This window comes from Astatotilapia calliptera, chromosome 22 (assembly GCF_964374335.1).
Source record: "Astatotilapia calliptera chromosome 22, fAstCal68.1, whole genome shotgun sequence".
NCBI lineage: Eukaryota > Metazoa > Chordata > Actinopteri > Cichliformes > Cichlidae > Astatotilapia > Astatotilapia calliptera.
The window spans coordinates 9251777-9271056 of record NC_137442.1 but is presented as its reverse complement, the minus strand read 5'-3'; the positions used below and the strand labels follow the sequence as shown (position 1 = coordinate 9271056).

General features: G+C 39.5%; 3 protein-coding genes across 6 annotated transcripts; all 3 read right to left on the bottom strand.

Annotated features, from left to right (window-relative positions):
- Positions 1–1319: 1319 nt before the first annotated feature.
- Positions 1320–8293, bottom strand: msto1 (misato mitochondrial distribution and morphology regulator 1). 2 transcript variants are annotated; one of them, XM_026156815.2, is made up of 14 exons: positions 8087–8293; positions 6761–6890; positions 6528–6597; positions 5997–6072; positions 5576–5633; positions 5328–5481; positions 4542–4656; positions 4248–4382; positions 4017–4169; positions 3662–3793; positions 3265–3449; positions 2615–2719; positions 2395–2507; positions 1320–2314 (listed from the first exon to the last, which is right to left on the bottom strand). In XM_026156815.2, the coding sequence occupies exons 1-14, from the start codon at positions 8168–8170 to the stop codon at positions 2055–2057; spliced, it is 1770 nt and encodes a 589-aa protein (XP_026012600.2). In that variant the 5' UTR covers positions 8171–8293; the 3' UTR covers positions 1320–2054. The 2 variants fall into 2 exon arrangements, with proteins under 2 accessions (XP_026012600.2, XP_080152034.1); XM_080295908.1 differs by having other exon boundaries at positions 5328–5484; positions 8087–8278.
- Positions 8294–9572: 1279 nt separating this feature from the next.
- On the bottom strand, positions 9573–13883 carry apoea (apolipoprotein Ea). Of its 3 annotated transcripts, none has more exons than XM_026156852.2 (6): positions 13697–13883; positions 12013–12083; positions 11743–11806; positions 11225–11375; positions 10316–10603; positions 9573–10011 (listed from the first exon to the last, which is right to left on the bottom strand). In XM_026156852.2, the coding sequence occupies exons 3-6, from the start codon at positions 11783–11785 to the stop codon at positions 9705–9707; spliced, it is 789 nt and encodes a 262-aa protein (XP_026012637.1). In that variant the 5' UTR covers positions 11786–11806; positions 12013–12083; positions 13697–13883; the 3' UTR covers positions 9573–9704. The 3 variants fall into 3 exon arrangements, with proteins under 3 accessions (XP_026012637.1, XP_026012636.1, XP_080152036.1); XM_026156851.2 differs by having other exon boundaries at positions 12013–12182; positions 13697–13878; XM_080295910.1 differs by having other exon boundaries at positions 12013–12164; positions 13697–13851.
- An 832-nt stretch (positions 13884–14715) lies between these two features.
- LOC113014972 (apolipoprotein A-I-like) lies at positions 14716–15979 on the bottom strand. The gene is made up of 3 exons (XM_080295911.1): positions 15772–15979; positions 15522–15675; positions 14716–15400 (listed from the first exon to the last, which is right to left on the bottom strand). The coding sequence occupies exons 1-3, from the start codon at positions 15809–15811 to the stop codon at positions 14950–14952; spliced, it is 645 nt and encodes a 214-aa protein (XP_080152037.1). The 5' UTR covers positions 15812–15979; the 3' UTR covers positions 14716–14949.
- Between the last annotated feature and the right edge of the window lie 3301 nt (positions 15980–19280).

Below are 19280 nucleotides of genomic sequence, written 5' to 3'. Positions count from 1 at the left end.
TCACGCCAAGCTTAATATTACATTTAAATTTATAAAACTGATTCAAGCCACCTGTTTTCCACGTGACAGAAATTTAAGTAGGATAAATCAAAGAACCCTGTTACCGTGATTCCTTGGATGACATGATTCACGATACACTTAATATTTAATCATTTGTCTAAGACTTACTTTGAAGGTAGAACTGTAATTTGTCAGTAAGATCGCTGAAACAACAATTTAGTCCTTAGGCTCTGATTTTATCCATGATGTGAGAAGAAGAAAATATGCAGTACAAAGTCCCAATTTTTACTTTGTGTGTTTCACATCTTACAAAGCCATCCACTCCATCTACCCTTTGGCTGACATCCCTGAGTTAAACTATAGCTGCTGGCAGAATTGGTCAAGTCAGTTTTCCTTAGGTTTCCAATGTGTATCTGCATGTGAGCCATAACAGGAGCTGGCTAAATAAATACTCTTCGCACACAGGAAAGAGAGTGTTTGAGAATACACTAAGAATTATCAGAGTTCATAGAAGGAAAAACTGAGGTGACTCGGATCATAAGAATATTTTCCATTTTATGGCATAAAGTTTGGATATGTTCAGTGACAGATTCTCAACGTTGGGGTGTGAGGACTAGAAGGGTTTGGTTTACAAGACCTGTGCTGCCAAATGGTATGGGGACTGTAATTAATTTTAGATCAGTTTAATAGTTATTTGCACTACTGAGCACTCAAAACAAAAGTTATAGATTCCCATGATCAAGTTGCTTGTGCATGTGTGGCAGAAGGCTGTGTGCGTGAACCAGAGCAAGGTCAAGAAACAAAAGCCCTCACAGATGTTGCCTCAGATGCAGAAAACTAGATAACAGGTTAGAGGGAGGGAGGCAGGTGTATCGGTCCATCCCAATGTGAAGCTCCAGCTGAGGGAGGAGAGGAAGAGCAGAACTTTGCTACGTAAACAACGGCCGCTTCTCAATAGTTTTGACCAATCAGATAAACGCACATTCTCTATAAATCTCTCTCCCAGGAGTTGGCTACAGCAGACTGCTGCTGACTGGTTTTATAACCAGAGGGAGATCCATGTATTATTCTTTGGACCAGAGCTGACCACACAACAGCAGCAATAAACCTTTCTTATCAAGTTCTGGTGTGGAGAAAATATTTTTCTATAAAGATTAAACTTTATTAAATAATTTAAGTTTCACCACAATTCAGTCCATATTAGTCATTTACATTTTTTAATACTTTAGTTTGACCTAAATCACAGAAAGCTTTATTAAAGGCAGGACTTGCGCTGGATTATTGATCCAGCATGAACCAGATGATAAGCATTACAAATATTTGTGTTTAACTTTATAGGCTCTTTATTCCATTTTTAAATGTTATTACAACCATGGCAATTTATATTTTTGTCATGAAATGCATTAAACAAGTGTCTAAGATGTGCTTTTTGTAATCCCATCTAAAGCAAATTGTGGTTTTAACACAGAAGACTCACATCAACATCTGCTGTCATGTGATTAAGGCGCCCAGTGTGAATGCATTCATTATTTCCTTGGTCTTATGTTTTCCTTTGAGGGGGAATTTTTAATTTTTTATGATGTTCTATGAAAGGTTTGCAGCACAAACAGGCAGACTTGGCCGAGGATACTAAATGTCCCATTAAACCCCAAATTAGTTGATTCTGCTTTGGACAAATTACAAAAACCCCAAAGCATGTTCAACAGTTTACTGTTCATTTGAGGCCGCAGAAAACAAACAAACAAACAAACAAAGAGTCCCTTTCTTTTCTCTGAGAGCTGTGAATGCTACAATCTATGCAACCTGTGGTGAAAGCTACGTCTTTATGTAAATACAGTCCTATGATGTGCATTTTGTATAAAATACTTTTAATTACATATGAACAGTCATTGAATTACAACCTACATGGGCAGAACTTCCTCTTTTCTGTCACCCATTACTTCAGTCCTCATCCTTTCACACAGCAGAGCACAGCTCCTCTATCTCCCTGCATCAGGCTGACAGCATGCAGGCTGGTAAACAAAGCAGGCAGATACAAGTCGTTCTAGCCAACTTCAGTCATCGTCCTCTTCCTCGGAGGAAGAGCGCATCACGCCTCTGCTGTCGTCTCTGTAACACCGGGCCAGCAGGCGCAGCTGCTCCAGGGCCTCCTGGTAGTCTGACACTTCAGGCCCTTGAGAAAGGAAGCTGGGGGCAACACGGCGGATGTCGAAAGCACTCACACCGCGATGCAGCTCGGAGAGCCAGGGGTCGAGCGCAGGACCCGACTGGAGGGAAGTCATGACGGGTACGGAGGAGACGACACGGGGCGTACCTGCAGAGAAAGATCATTCATGAAAACCTATAATAGAACTGCTCTGCGTTACACACAGACAAAAACAGAAAAACACTCACTGCCAGGCGGGGGCGGCTGGCCCTCCAGGAAGCCCTGAGCACCGAGGGATTGACTGAATATCTGCGGGAAAGGTGGTGCCAGCTCACTGGGAGTAGAAACCAGCTGCAGAGCCCTGAGACAGGGATGACAAGATGATGGAGAGAGCAAGGGTGAGAGATGAGAATTTGTTAGGAAAAAAAAAAGAAATAGCAAGTGTCACGTGTCAGTGCAGAGACTCACAGAGGAGCTGAAGGATAGAAGGATCTGATGTAGGAAGCCAGGACGTCCTCTCCGCTGTGGAGACTGTGCAGAGGAGTGGGCGGTTTAGTTCCTGCAGCCAACGAGCTGGTGAAAAGAGAATAAAGGGGGGGGAGCAAGTTGTTTATTCAAAAATGTTGACAAAACTGTCATTCACAACCTTAGCTGAAGTTTAACCTAAAGTCATTAGCATAAAGACACCAGAGCAACCTCCCCGAAGAGAGTCCAGTAACCATCACAGTGGCAGACATCCAAGAACGGGTTTCCAGTATGAAGAGCTGGACAACACCTGTTATCAGGTACCTTGCTGAGGCGCCTGTATGCAGTAAGGGTCCTAGGCTAGACCCCTAATGCTAAATAAGCCTCCAGTATGAAGAGTTGGACATGAGGGAGAGAGATAAATATGAATGCTACGGTAAGGGGGACCCAGGACAACGTTCAGGGGGGAGATATCCACCAGAGTGGAGAAAGGCACTAATCAATGCAGCACAGGAACAAGCTCTGAGGCTGGGGTCTATCACACACCAGCTATCATAGATGAAGAAGGTCAGTGGTAATTTCGTAGGGGCAGAAGCAAACTTAAACTAAAGAGTCAGAGTAGAATATAACTGACTCAATAACTTCATTCTGACCTGATGAGTTTCTGGCCTTCGAAGCCTTTGAGCGTCGCCCACTGGCCGTAGCATCGGCCGTCTCCTGCTTCAGCGCACCCAGACAGAGGCCTCCACGGCAGTACGTCGGTGTATGTGCTCAGGGCGTCAGGGAGAGAGGAGCCGTGCATCATGGGAAAGGGGACGGCACCATAAGCAGCCACGACCTGTGATTTAAACATTGGTTACCATAATCTCAGGCATCTCCACAGATAAATAACCTAGCTGCAACATCCAGCTAGCTTGTGAGACTTCATGTCCTTTATATACCTATAGAGCTTCGAGCTGGTTCCTTTCATGACTTGATTAAAAAAATAAAATAATATTTGCTGAAGGGGGAGGAAAAAACCCCCCAAATAAACGAACAATTGTTAAATACCTTCCTCCCTGATACAGCCAAGTCATCTGCCAACTGCCACATGGGGACGCTGTTATTTCTCAGCCTGTAAGGTGCAGTAAGGGTGTCCAATGCCAAAGCCAGGACAGAACTGGAGTGGTACCACAGTGAGGGCTGGCACAGAAGACAGACAGATACATGTTTATATATAATCCTGCATACCTGCACATGTAAACTGTGTTTCTATGAGTTGAATTATCTCTTTAATCAGAGCTGTGCCAAAGTTTAAAGTTTGAGTGCTTACATTTGGATAGAACATAAAATAAGTCGGTACAAGGTCTTAAAATAATTGCTTGTTGACCAAAGGACACAATAATAGTACTGCAGCCAGTCTCACATCATAACTGAGGTGGGTGAACGTCGTGGGAGAGGACGGTCGTCTTCCCAGACCACCTCGCAAGGTCAACGGGCAGAACAAAGAACTGTGACTGGCCATGTGTACCATCCCTAAAGTGCAGTTCAGCAGGCGGTAGAGATCCTTCACTGGCGTCTGTTCAAACAGAGACAACAAATATAAATAAAGAAGCCGCGTTACAAAACATTTGCTTTTAAAGAAAGAGACACTCACTGAATCTGGGTGACTGACGGGTAACAACCCCCAGGTTAGGATGCCCCTTCCTCCGTAAGAGTCGTGAAGCAGCTCAGTGACCTTCGACCCCAGACCTGCAAAGCCATCAGCCAAGTCGCACAGCACCTGGAAGCCCTGAAAGGAAAAAAAGGATTGAGGAAGCACAAAGAGATATGCAAGAAGATGGCAGATACGAAATGGTGTACAAGTAAACTTTGATTAGCACCTTTTTAAAGGTCTTACAGTACAAAAAAATATTTCTAATTATAGGGGAGAGTGAAATGGAAGAGTTACCTGAAGGTAATCGCACTCCTCCACAAAGAAGTGCAGCCTGTCCTCCAGCTCCTCGAGCACCGACCCCTGGAGGAGAGACTCGCCCTGGCCGAAAGCCTCCAGACGGTGAGCCTCTCTGAACGCCCATAAAAGCAAATATAAAGCACTCAGTTTAAATACCTCATAACTGTAAGTCAGCAAGTCTCAAGAAGCCTTTTTAAGTGTGGTGGAGAAGCAGTTGTGGGTATGTTTTAGATCTTTATTTCATTCTGTCAACCAATTTAAGAATTTAAGAATAGAATTAATTTAGAAAACTAACTGAATGTTCTTTAATTTTATTCTAAAGTATTCATGTTTCATCTAATTACTTTAATAAAACAAAAAAATGACAGATTGGATACGTGAAGTTGTATAATAAACTTGTTTATACATTTTCTGCCTTTTCTTCCATACTGACCCACAGAGAACAGTCAGTTTTAATCCTGATTGTGAGGGAAGGCTGACATCTAGTGGTGAAACGCAGGTGAGGGCCTTCCACTCTTATTTTGTGGTCTAATATATAAAAAGTTTTCTCTGTCATAATAATCTAGATCTGGAGAAACTTCTTTGATGACAACATACAACAGTTTGCATAATGAGGTTTGGAAAATATTGGGAACATTTCCCAAACATTTTAAGCTGTTTCGATGAGATGTGACAGGAAATTCTGCACCTGCAGTTTTTATGTTGAAGTTATGGCTCTGACTCCTTTAGAGGTTCAAAGTAAGAAGCATCAACAAACTACAGGTAATGTTGCACCCGCCTTACCCATCGTGGTTGTACTGGTGGATGACCGAGATGGTCCGAGGGTGCAGGTGGATCCTGAGGAAGTCAGACCACACCTTCACGCTGCACTCCAGCCTGTAGCTCTTCTGTACTCTAGCCAGGTGGCTGTTCACTGTATCCACACTCAGTGACCTTGCTGCTGGGAGAGATTGGTTTTTTTTAAGCTCATGTGATAATTTTGGTACAGAAACTTGTTATTTCATGCACGTTTGGTTGAGAGGTTTTCATACCTGAGCACTGAGGCTGGGAGCTGGAGGGAAAATCAGCCTCTGCGAGTATCTCCCCTTTCTACACACAAAGAACAGAATGACGGGCTCAACTCTTTGGAGACGTCTCTATTGAGCTATTTTTTTTCTGGAAATTTGCTCTCGCACAGCCAGTTTCATCACTTATTGCATTCTGTGGATTAATTTGGGAAGCTATGACACACAGCAGTGCGTCCTTATTTATTACTTACTTATAGGGATTTTTACAAAGAGAGAAAGCAACGGTGATCTGTAACCTGGTCGCAGTCAGTGATGACACGCATGTATGCGAGTCCCTTCAAGCAGTCCAGGGCATGACACGCTTCGACCCGACTATAACTGTAATGTGTGTGTTTGTTGTGAAAATCTCTTTGTGTTAGTTTTCATTTCTACTTGAAATACTCACATCCAACTTATCAAGGTCTTCAAGGAAGGAGTTCTTTGCAGGAGGACTTTCTTCGTGCATAGTGATACTTCCATCCCTGCCAAATTTAAAAAAAAAAAGTTTTCAGTATATACACTAAATATGAACAGTCTTAGGACCAGTGCATGTACTAAATGGATTAGTTAAGAATAATGGCGACTGTCAGTGCAACCCCTTAGCCTCCTAGCAGATTCACCTATGTATCAATTACAAAGTCCTACATTGGCTCATTTTCATGTCATCGTATTCACAAAGTGTCCATACCACCTGCCCAGTGGGGTGACTACAAATACTCATTCCTTTTATCACCACAGGGTAAAAAAGGGATATGCTATAGGATTTGATTTGTCCTATAGATAAATAGATTTAAATGTAGATAAATATCTATATGTAAACAAATAAACAGACCAAAAAACAAAAAAAACAAAACATGTGACAGTGTTGAAACCAGAAAACAACACAAATAAAATTTGTTATACCAGGCAGAAAACAAATAGAAAGGGTCTTGTTTACCATGTGACAGCAGACGTGTCCTTGCCTGCATCGTACAAACTTCCCTCCTGTCGCAGAGTACGAAGACTTCCTGTTACAGAATGAGAGAAAGACGGTCAGAATTCACCAAAAAAAAACAAAAAACAACAACTTTGTAACAAGTGCTCTAAATTAATGCTAACATATTATATTTCAGTCAGTAAACTGGACAAAGTAAAGACACAAAGTTTCCAGTATTTCTAAAAGCAAGTTACCTTTGAGATCCATGGCAATGAGTCGTGGTGTGTAGGTGACGTGGCCGCCCGGAGTCTGTCCTTCACGAAACACGACATCGCTCTGGATCTCACCTGGCGGTGACTCCGGATCGTACGATAAAGATGCATCCTGCAAACAAAGAGAGGAGCACCTCTGTTTATCTGCTAGCACGGTCAAAGCAATTGAACAATGCTTACAGAAATTCACAAAGCAAACGTATCATTGTTAACAATCAACAGTCCCGTTCATGAATGTATATACAACAGGTTGACAGTAAGGTGCAACCCACTGATTACATGGTCGAACAAGAACACCAGTTTAGACTTCAACAGAAAACATTTAAAAGAGCACAAATCTGGGGGGGAAAAATGAAGAAATCTTTGCACAGATGAAACCTAGATCAACTTGAACCAGAACACTGGAAGAGAAAAGTAAGGAGAAGGAGAGACACTGATTGTCATCCCAAGCATACCACAGTATCTGTCAAACATGGGAGAGGCAGTGTTGTTGCATGGGCACATATGGCTGACAGTGGAACCAGGTTATGAGTGTTCGCTAATGATGTGACTTGACAAAAGTAACAGGATGGATGCTGATGTGTACAGGCCTGTACTTTCTGCTCAGTTGAGCCAAAAGCTGGAAAATTTATTAGACAGCACTTCACAGTGTAAAAGAATAATGACCCCAAATCATCCTGCAAAAGCAACCTTAAATATTCCTCCATGACCAAATCAGTCACATGATTTCAACCCAATTCAGCATTTTTATTTTTTTTAGCTACTGAAGACAAAACAAAAAGCAGAGAGACCGACAAACAAGCAGCAACTGAGGGTGGCTAAAGGAATAGCTTGATATAGAGCACCTAAAAGGAGATGGGGAGAACAACACATTTGATGAGGTCCAATTTTGGATCTTTATCCATTTATTAAAAATAAACCTTATGTTTTGAAATACGAAAACTTTTTAATTGAGCTAGAGCCTTTGAAAATGGGGAGACTATATATAATAATATTTGCTTTAAATCTTGGACCAACAAATTATGGACCTAAATGCTCAGGTAACAGTTCTGAGTGTTTTTTATGAAAAGCTCGTAACAGTTTGCTAACCTGCTAATTCAGCAGCTTTAGCCACACAACTGTTGGCGGTTATGCCTCTGTTTATGGTCAATGCCATGCTGGTCAGTTTGACCATACTTCGTGTCCCAGTCTGTCAAACTGAGACTAACCAGAGCTAACGGTTCACAGCAAGCTCACAAGTTTGACAACACATGCACAGCTAACGTTAGCCAGCTAGCCTAACGTTAGCCTTGCACGCGCACTCCTCACCTGTAAATTCCACCAGTGAGTTCCCGCAAAGTTGGAGTAATGTCCGAGCTGGAGGGTGATCACCTCTCTGCAGAGGCTGCTCATCGTGACGAAAATCAACACGCAAGACAGAAGATAAAGCCCACAACTACGAGCATGATGGGCATGTTTAGAATTGACGGCACTGAGAGGAGACGAGCTAGCAGCGGCGACGGCTGCAAGCCATTGGCTGACAGGAGAGTAAGACGAAATGTGATTGGATGGATCAGCGACGTCAGTATGATAGTTTGGTTTCACTGTGCCTTATATTCACGTGGGGTCCAACCATCCAGTACTACAGTACTGCGTGTTTGATTGTTTATTAGACTGTTTCAAACACTCAAAGAGTATGTGACAAATATTTATATTAAAACTCATCTGAGGCTTTTTAAAATAATGCAATAGTGAACACAATAATATGAGTTATGAGTAATAAATATGTTTATATACATTTTTAGGTAATGTGATGTTTGCTTTGAGAATGATTTGATGGACAAGTATAAAAGTAGAGGATGTAGAGAAATTATATGATAGGTGCACCAGCCTCAGAAATTCCTCTGCCACTTCTGACTTCAGTCAAACAACTAACTTTCTGGTTAAAGTTTAATTGTTTTGTTTTGTTTTTAAATGTATGACATAAGTTTGTAGAAGGTTTACCCGAAGTACTTTGTGTTTGTGTACAGCTGATGCAGAACCTTTCAGATAATTATTCAAATATCCACGCTCCCTGAACTTAAAGTGACGATCAGTTATTTATATTTCCTAATCAGGTTTTTATTTTTACGTTTTATTTTTTTAATTTATTTATTTTAAAGAAGTTTCGTTTCAATGAGTTTCCTGAATGGATTTGCTTGATTTAGTTTCTTTTTTATAAAAACATGGCCAGGTACAAAAACTTGATGAGAACGCACATTTAAAACAAACCCTTTTTGAAGACAGCTGAATCACTGTCCAGTAGACATCAGAATTCTAAGCAAGCAAATACACTAAAGGCAAAACTAATAATTAAAACTAATTATTTGTATATGTTTTGTCTTTTGGTTTATTTTATGAGCACACAAAACAATTCAAGATCCCGTTTTTCTTTCAGAAGTGCAGTTTTTATTTTTACTTCGGTTAACTAAGATATTATTCAAGTTTAAATTTCAGGTTTTAGTTATCATAATAATGGGATTTTAAAAAAAGGTATATTTTCTACTGTAGAATCTTTAATATGCTTATGATGGCATACCATTTGTGTTCTGTGCAATTTATATGTCGCTTTTAACAAAGCGTAGCAGTCAAAGGCAAAAATAACTTTCAAACACAAAGTTATTTATTTTCCAGTGTCCATATGCTCTGCAGGAAGTAGTCTTTGTCTTGTTTTCAGGATGTTCATCTCATCAAAGTGTAACTCTTTTAAATCAGGTGTTTGAATGTGAGAGAAGACTGCAAATGAGCTGTCTGAAGACATTACAGAGAACTCAAATGTGAGCAGCTGGTTTTTATTAAAGTCACAGGGAGTGGTCGAACAAACACATTTGATGACTTTAAACTGTTGAATTAGGGTTTTAACTTATGAAGCGATGGATAAATGAGCAGTCCAGGCTAGTTGTAGGGTTTACTGGCTTCCACTGAAATAGGACACAAAGGACTGAAAAATGTCGCGCACATCCTGCATCTTCCCCTTCAGGGTGGATCGCAGGTTGTCAGTGGTGTCCTCAAGGCGATCTTTGATGTCCTCAGCTGTATTCTGAATCTTGAGCTTCATGTTCTCCATCTGAGACGTCAGCAGGTCCTTCAGGGTGGTGATCTTTGTCTGGGCGTTGTCTCGCACCTGAGCAAAGTAAGGGTCCAGTCTAGTCTTCAGGTCCTCCACGTTCTCAGAGGTGCGGGACTGAAGCTCCTCGAAATACTCTGTGACGTGTCTGAAAAATATATGTTTATATTTATATGCTTATTAATAGCTTAATCATTAAGACATTAAGTCAAACTGAAAAATAGACAAAAAAGTGGTAAAAGTTCCCACCAAGGTCAAATTCTTTCCTTCTTTCACACCAAAATGTTTCTTACATTTTAAATTCACCAGCTAAAAAGCATCAAATCCTAATATCTGAGCTGAGTTTGGGTTATTTCACCTGAATAATCCACTCACTATCTGTTCCTTTGTTTTTCTACACTGTTAAAACCCCCCAAATGTTGTTATTTTTCTGGTGAGGTTGTCCCACTCACCTCTTGATCTCCTGTGTGTCCTTGCTGAGGCGCTTCTTCATTTTACGGGTGTAGGTGGCAATTCTGCTCCTGACGTCGTCGGTGTTCTGCTCCATCATGGTCTGAAGCTCCTGGACGTACTTGTCCATCTGCTCTCGGGCCTCAGTCATGTGTTCACGGAGTTTGTCGGCCATGAGCTGCAGGTCTTTTCCCAGACGATCTGCGGCTTCTTGAGTGTAGGGAGCCAGCTTGGTCTGCAGGTCATCCTTGTACATGGCCAGCTCGGCCATGCTGTCCTGGATCAGGGTGCTGTTCATGGACGGGAGAGGAGATGGATCGGTTTAGAGGTTTTGTCTGTGGTTTTGATGCATTCAGGATCCAAAGGGGGTAAAGCACTGAATCATTTAAGATAAGTAGAAATATCAGCAGATTTTAATTGAAACACTGAGAAAGATTCGGTAAACTGTAGGACTAAAGCAAAACTCAGGAGACGCACAGGTCAAAGTTCAGCTCTCAAAATGTCTCACCTCACTGCAATCTGCTGATCAGACTCTGACACTCTGCTGTTATATAACAAAGCCAAAGCCCAGCACCATTTTGTTAAGAGCGTTTCTGTTGTAAATTCAGTGTTTCTAAGTCGTGGAGTTAAACTTTAGTAACTAGATAGAAGCAATTTGTATTTAATTTATGAAGTGAAAATTTCTGTGAACTTAAACTTTAACAAAAATATTGAAATTAATGGTTGGCAGCTGAACTGAGACACTGACTGAGACAATTGCATGTTACTGTTTTATATTAATAAAGGATAAAATCTATGAGCTGGATTCAATTTTTAATCACAATTTTAGTGATTCAAATGCAGCCGACAGCCGAGCAGCACTGATAAAAGTCAGTATGCTCGACTACGATTACAGGAATAATTGAACTCACTCCAGTTCCCTGCTGATCTGGGAGCTCTTGATGTCCTTCACCACTACATCAGCCTTTGAGTTCAGGTCCGTGATGTAATCCCTAAACTTGTCGACTGTGGTTTCCCAGCTGTCCTGCCAGTCCTGCTGAAGCAAGCTTCGTGCGTGGCAGCCTGGTTTGAACAAAGGAAAACATGTCAAATGGTCACTTTTGAATGGTTATCCATCTTTGATCAAAAGATGCAAATTGTAGTATAAGGCTTTAAAATTATGTTTTAATTTGTCAAATCTGGGACCTATGGCAGCATTTAACTGTTAAAGGACAACTCTGATGACTAAAAAAGCTGCAGAATGCATAGTTTGTTTTATTCAGTATGTAACTAAAAGTTGAGTTGGTGTAGGCCGCATTTTTGCAAAATAAAAGCCCCCAAATCTAACAGGAGCTTACATCTTACATCCTCATTTTCTTCTCACTCCTGTATTCTACTTTGCATCCACTTTTCTTTCTATTATTTGACCCTAAATAGACAATAAACTCACCTGAGAAGACCGCCAGTGCAAGGATTACTGCAAACACCCTCATGATGACCAGAGATTAGGACACCTGGAATATGATGTACAAATAAATTTTAGTTACAAAAGACTAAAAAAAACGTATTCAAGAGACCCTTTATTGACAAATACATAACATTTTGTTGTCTAAATCATCTAACTCTCATTTGATTTGATTAATGAATCTAATAAGTATTCAAATATTTTGGACTGCAAAAAGAAATTCGACTTTTAAAGATTTCAGATCGGTAATCTTACCTCAGCGATCTGATCTGTGACGTCTGTGAGAACGACTGAGCTCGTCTCCCAGTATTTATACAGTATGGGGGCTGTTGATGTAATCACATGGATGTCAAGAGGAATTCTGACCCGTGGCCGAAGTTCCCGACTGCGTTGTTGTAACTTTATTGCTGAGCGTGTCGTTTTGGCTCCACGTCGCACACAGAAAGGAGACGTGCAGACACAGGTCAGAAATAGTAAACACTTTTGGACTCACGGCTTCCTCTCTGGATCTTCTGCTGAACTTGTGTTTGAGTTTGTTAACTAAAATGTGATTCTTTCAGCCACTCTGCCTCGAGCACCATCACATGATCAGAGAAACACGATTTTTGGTTTTCTTTTACCGTGACCTTTTCAGCCAGTGCCAGCTGACAGCACAACAATGATGAGGTTAAAGGTCGTTTTTTTGATATCACTGTTCATTGGATCTGGTTCAAAGTCTTCTTTAATTGCCACTGTGTTCATTTCTAGGACTGATATAAGATGGGAAACTTTCCAGTTAGCAAGTTTGACACAGAACAGAGCAAAGTTAATAGCTTTATTGTCTGCAGATGTGGGAACTTACATGTAGCCTTCTTCTTATTAAATATATATGTAGAAAATGTGATACATTAAACATATAACATGCAAAAAACAAAAAAAAATAATCAGAAAAGTCATGAAGACATCTACACTAATATACAAATATATTGCTTTACAAATATTTAGACCAAAAAAAACTTCTATTTTTATTTTATATTTTTTATTTGTAAGAAGTCAGAAATTAATCAAATATATCATTCAACCACTAAAACTATTTTTTCTGTTCAAGAATCGCACTAAATTACTGTCATTTGGCATCTTAATCGAAAAATAATAACATGCTTTACTGGTTTTTTCAGCTGTTTTCTAAAATAGTAAATGTGAAAAATAATTGATAACAAAATTATTATATTTTATCATTAAAAATATATAATTTTGATTAAAGATGTTGCACTGGTGGATAAACAAATATAGAAGTATAATATATTTTGGTAATTATGAGCATGTTTAACACTGCGGCATAAACCTTACAATAATACATTTGTAAAGCACTGTACAGTAACATTTATGTATTTTAGCATAAAGGAATATTGCAATCCAAGCACATTGTGTGTAGTTGTTTGATTTATTTTTAACAGCCAAATAAACTATTAAATTTATTACTTCATGTTGACATTACTGTTTGAAATTGTGTAATTAAAACAGATAATATTCAGTAGTGCATTTATTACACACTAAATTGTTTTTATGCATTTATTCAGTTTATCGATTTAACAGTTTTGCTTGTCTTATTTTTTCTTCTTCTATTTTGACCTCTAAAAATCAGTAAATAAAAACAGCAACACTAAAAGTTATGTGATCTTTTATTTTAACGAGTTACAAGGCACTTAACATGAATAAAAACGAATGCCTTTATTTATCAATTTAAATAATAATTTTATCATTATTTATTAAGTTTAATATTTATTTGATATATATTTTTAGTGAAACAGCAAAGAAACCAAACTGGAAACTTCTCTATTCTGACAAAGTGTAATTAATTATCTTTGTAACCAATAAAACAAACTCTGTGCTTTGTAATTAAATTAATGCCACAGTATTTTGGCAGCATGTGGAAACACTTTTAAAGAAGTTTACTTACCAATCAGAGGTTGGGCCCTGTGAGTATTTGGTTTGCATGACAGTGAACACATATATTTAAGATATGGGAAAAAGGTGGAGAACTAGAGGATTTTGTTACGGAGAAGAATGAGGGCAAAGAGAGAAACACAATGTGTAAATGATGAAATCACTGGTGACCATGTGACGAGCAAACGTTCAACCAAATCTGAGCCCCTGTACTGTTAAAGATATCGTCCCGATGCATTGATTGAAAAGTCGCTCTCTTCTTAAATCCTACTGAAAAAAATGGTATGATCACCAGCCACACCGACAGGGCGAGGGTGGAGGGGTTGATGGTTTTGTTCAGTATTTACTGAGCTTTTGTTCCTTTGTTGCTTTTTTAGAAGCTGTCTTCCTTTGTCTTGTCTTTGTGTCCCCTTTATTTCCCCTCTTAGAGATTCCAAGCCCTAAGCCTCATTCTTCATTGTGGTTGACTTTGCCCACCTGTGTCCTTTGGTTCCCTGCATACTCGTTCTACTTAAAAGTACTCAATAGTTTATGGAGAATCTGCAATTTTTAAAAAAAGTAAAAAAACATGTGTAATGTTTGCTGCAATATTGTTCTTTTTGATGTTTCACCCATAAATACAGGGCAGCTTTCTCATTTCTGTTGAACTGCAGAATTAACAGCTGTATCTGTCTTAACCTTTCCTGAACAGTGAACATGCCGAAAGAGCCAAACAGAAGATCAAAGTTATCACAGAGATAACAGTCTGACCTAGTAGCAAAACCTATGTAAAGTCAGATAACACTGGCTACCAGATCAAGTGAGGCAGTAAATTTTTAAAAAAGAGGCAGCTGAGTGCATTTTGTTACCTGATGGTGATGATTTTTCTGCTCATCATTTAAACGTTTGATTGTTTTTTCTCTGCAGATTTGCTCGGTTTGTGTTTGTGAGATTTTGTTAAACACATAAAGGTGACCGTGCTTGACTTCATTTGCACATTTTTTTAAACATCACATGTATTTTCTCTTTCTAACACAAAGAAAAGACCAAAAGTTCCTTGAATGTGTTTATTGTTGTTTGTCAGATAACACTTTTAGAGGTAAAACGTAACATGTAAGCCAAGAGCCCCGAGAGGCTCTTTCACGGATATAAAATCTGTAACATGAGGTATTGTGTTTTCTATGTAGACATTAAAATCCACCTTGATTTAGCAGCAATCACTGATGACAAGGCAGAAGAAAATATCTGACACCTAGTTTTTATTCTAGTCCATTTACAGGGTCAGTTTTAAGCACGCCCGTGGATCAGACCGTTGATTTTCTGGCTTATCTGGGTCATCTGGGCCTCAAAGCTCCTCTGAAACTCCTCCAGGCTCTCCTGCATCTTCTCCTTTATCTCCTCTGTGTAGGGCACCATCTGAGCCTGCAGCCGGTTCACTTTCTGCTCCAACTGCATCTTCAGCTCCTGGCTCTTCTGCTGCAGAGCAGCCTTCAGGGCCTCTGGGTCCTCAGCGTAGGAGGCCGTGTCTTTCTTCAGCTCCTCCACCTTGGCCAGCAGCTCCTCGGTGTAGGGCTGCAGTCGGGCCCTCACGGCTTCCAGATCCGTCTCCATTTGGGTCTTCAGCTTTTCTGCCTCCTGGGAGAACTTAGACATGAAGTCCTGGGCCAGAGGAGCCACCTGAGTGCGCAGGGTGTTGGTGACCGTGTTGATGGCATCAGTGCTTGTTGCAATGAAGGTGCTGCAGAGATAAGCAGAACTTTGAATTAAAACTTCTTCATCTTCAAGTTTTTTCTGTCAATATAAACTAAAGCCACTTGAAACACAAAATTCAAGCTTTTTAAGCACTGTAGGACTCTTACTTCATTTCCTGTCCCATTTCGGACTCTCTCATCTTCTTCAGGGACTCCTCAGCGGTCGCGGTTACCTTTGCAACGTAGTCCCAGAAAGCATCTTTCACCATTTCAGCCTTCTGTTTGGGCTGGTCGTGCCATGTGACGTTGGCATTGCAGCCAGCTACGAGAAATGAGGCAAAAGCATTTCTCATTCACTGTTGTTTGTGAATATCATGAATACTTCTTGATCAAAGATAATGGATGAGAAGTCTCTCACCAGTGAAAACGGCGAGGACGAGAACCACGAGGACCTGCATGTCTGACGTGGCACCTGTAAAGAAACTCAGTAAAATTAACAGTTTGTGGTGATTTTTGTCAGAGAAGGCAACAAATCTCACTGCTGTCCTAACTGGTGCACCTTCTGTTCAGTCTATCAGCTGCTGAATGCTGTGTGTGCTGTCAGGACTCAGTATATATAGGCAGCCGGTCGTGTGGAGGAATCAGGAGTAAAGTCCAGCGCTGAGTGCTGTTCTGTCATGGCTGCTTCCACATCACAGGAGTGCTAACAGTGTCACTGCACACATCTTTCAGAGCAGCATCTGACCTCTCTCACTGCTGACATGACTGACATTTTGGTGTTTATTTTGGAAATCTACAAATTCACACATGATCAGAACTTTAATTCAATTTTACATCATGTTTTTTGATCTGATCAACTCTGTGAGGCTTTCTGTTTTCTGCATACAAACATCTGTGGGTTGGCACTGAATGGAAACTCCTTTTTTCTAGTGCACAAAAAGGTTTTTATAAACTCTTTCATTTAACAAACTATTATCACCAAAAAAAACTCCAAGACTGGTTGAAATCAAAACTTTGATGCTCTAAAGACGCCAAAGGAAGCACACTGGTGCTGAAAAGAGAGAGGACAACACTTCCACTAAAGGCAATGGTGCGGATCGCCTGCTGGGGCCATAACTAGACAATAAAAGCAAGTATCACACAATTCTTTAATTTAAAAAAACAGACCTAACATGCAGAATTGACAACGAAGGGCAGGCAGGGGGTGAACAACAAAGACTAATACTTACATAATCACTAATAAAACATACGAAACAAAGAGAAAAGAACTGCATTTTGATACAACATAACACAAGTCCAACAGTGTTATTGTGTAATAGGGTAGAATTAGAGAAAAGGAAAACAACAAAGATAGATGAGACCACGAGGAGCAAACCCTCAAAATTAATATATAATAAATAAATAATGAAACAGTTAACTCACTGAGACAACACTGAGATGTAGAGAGGGGGAGGAAGAAAAGGGGAAACACTTCAGAGCAAGGAAGGAAGGACAGTAAAGAAAGTAAAACTAAGCATTAAAACACATAAATCACAAGTACAAAGACTCTGACAGGCAGGTAATTTAAAATGAATGTTTCTTTCAATTCATCCTCTGAGGGGATGTTGGAGCCACATGTTGTGTTGGTTTTTAACACATTTCCATAAGCCAGACTAGCATCGTCACCATCGTCTTCATCTTCTTCTCCCAGTGATTTCCAGTCCTGCAACAGTTATTCTACTGCACCGGAAAATCCGGAAGTTTCCCCTACTTTAAAAAGTTATGCAAACTTGCTTCCTTAAAAAAAAACTAAAAAACAACAACAACAACAAGTACAGTTCACATACTTTGACTCAGGACAGTCATGGTAAGGGAACTCTTTCACTGTACTTAGAGTAATTTAATTTCTAAGAACTGGCAAATATTTGTCTGGAACTAATTCATTTGTACTCCTAAATGAGAAAAATCAAGTTAATCTAAATGTCCAGCTAAGTACTGGCAACTTTAAGAAAAAGAAGTTTTTCACTTGTTAAATTGATTTATTTACAGTAGTGGATTAAAAGAGCAGCTAAATACTTCCCTAAAAATTTTCATTTAAAACATATTATTGTTTTTGTTAAAGCCTTAATGCTATCTTTATTTTAACTTAATTTTAATTATCTGCTTCTTTTTCTTCTTCTTTTTGCTGCTATCCATCCACAGACCTTCTCTGAGGTTTCCCTCCAGCCTGGCAGCTCCATCTAGTGAGAGAAAACTAGAATTTTTATGAGTTACACATTAATAATCAAGTTGTCCATGTAAACAGTCGAGTTTCTACCATTTCTCTATTGTACATATGTAACTGACCCATCTGGTTTTACAGATTCACTTCATCACAGAGTCTCAATAAAGGTTGAATAAAAAAAAACTTTAGGCATTGTTTTGATTTTAAAGTGAGAAACAGTAGATGTAATTTGTTTTACTGCAGTGCAAACAGCGTGTGTCACAAAGAAATCTCAGGTCAGTCAAGTGTGAGTCAGACTTGGTGCCCTCTGATCTGAAAATTATCTTCACTAAAGAACGTCCTTTGGCTGTTCCCTCTCAACAAACTGATAAGAGAAGCTAAAGTCTTCCTCTCAGGACAAACTGCTGATAAACACCACGCTGTTTTCAAATGATGTATGTGTATATATATATATATATATATATATATATATATGAAAAAAGACCTTGAAGCAACTGAAACAAGCGTGTGGAAGTTGGTAGACTGAAAAGATTTTCATTCAGTTTCTAATAGTTTACAGAATTAAAATTGTGTAGCTGTACAGATGTTAAGTGTAAGGCTACGTATTTGGGAAGAGTGAGGTGGAACTATGAGGGCAGCGTGTACGGGGTTAGGGCTGGGTTATGTTCTCTGAGACGTGCCGTCCAATCACGTTACAAATCCTGGAAACCTTCGTAGCTGTAAAGCTGTGTGGTCAATGAGTCTTGCTTTTATTAGTCTTTCACTAACTTCACATACTGTGTATGTAAATATTTCTTTAATTTCTCTCATGTTTTAAAGCCCTCACTGTGTGCATATTTTTATTCTTTATTCTGCTGCTGTAGCACAGTAATTGTGGGATCAATAAAGTATCTGTCGAGCCATCAAAAAGCCATAGACTGTATGTAAAAGACAGAAACCATTCATGTGCAAGATCAGGTACAAAGGTCCAGAAAATGGTACAAAAATAACTTGAAGAAACATTAATAGTTCATAATTCCTGGATTTGTGGTATATGAAGCGTGCTATATTCATTTAGTTAGGTTTAAATTCATTAACAAAGTGTCTGAGAGTTTGCTTGTTGGTCTCTGAGATCAGATGGGCAGATATTTAACACACCGATCAGCACAAATAGTAGTAGGCATCTACTAATTAGGGCAACAGAAGACTTCTTCACCTCTGAAAATCCACCAGTGGTTAAAGTTTGGGTTCAGTTAACGTCCAACCATTGTTATAGACTTTTCACTTGGTTTATGTCAGTTTGTTTCTATTTCACATGCAACTTTAAAAGTCTAATTTGTCCCAAATTTCCATTAACACAGTCTCAGAAGCCACGAGCAGAACAAAAACGGTAAATAGGTGCAGTTCAGTGACTCATATCAGTGGAGGTGAGGTCAACGGCTGCTTGTGTTGGCGCACCTGTCAGTCAAAGCGGCCACTCCCCTTAACTCTAAGCCTTTAATAAAATCCAAATAGATGATTAAATAAAAATAAAAGAAAGACCATACAGTTGTTATAAAGGTGTAAACCAACCAAAGAGACCCAAAACAATTTTTGTACCAGTCTCGTCTTTATTTCATCAATACAAATAAAGACTTAAACATGGTGGTCTATGGAGGAAATCTAGCCAGCCTCAAATGGAAATTACAGGAGAGGCAACCTGGTTTTCCTGTTTCTCCTGAAAAAAAAGCTTTCACGAGTTGTTT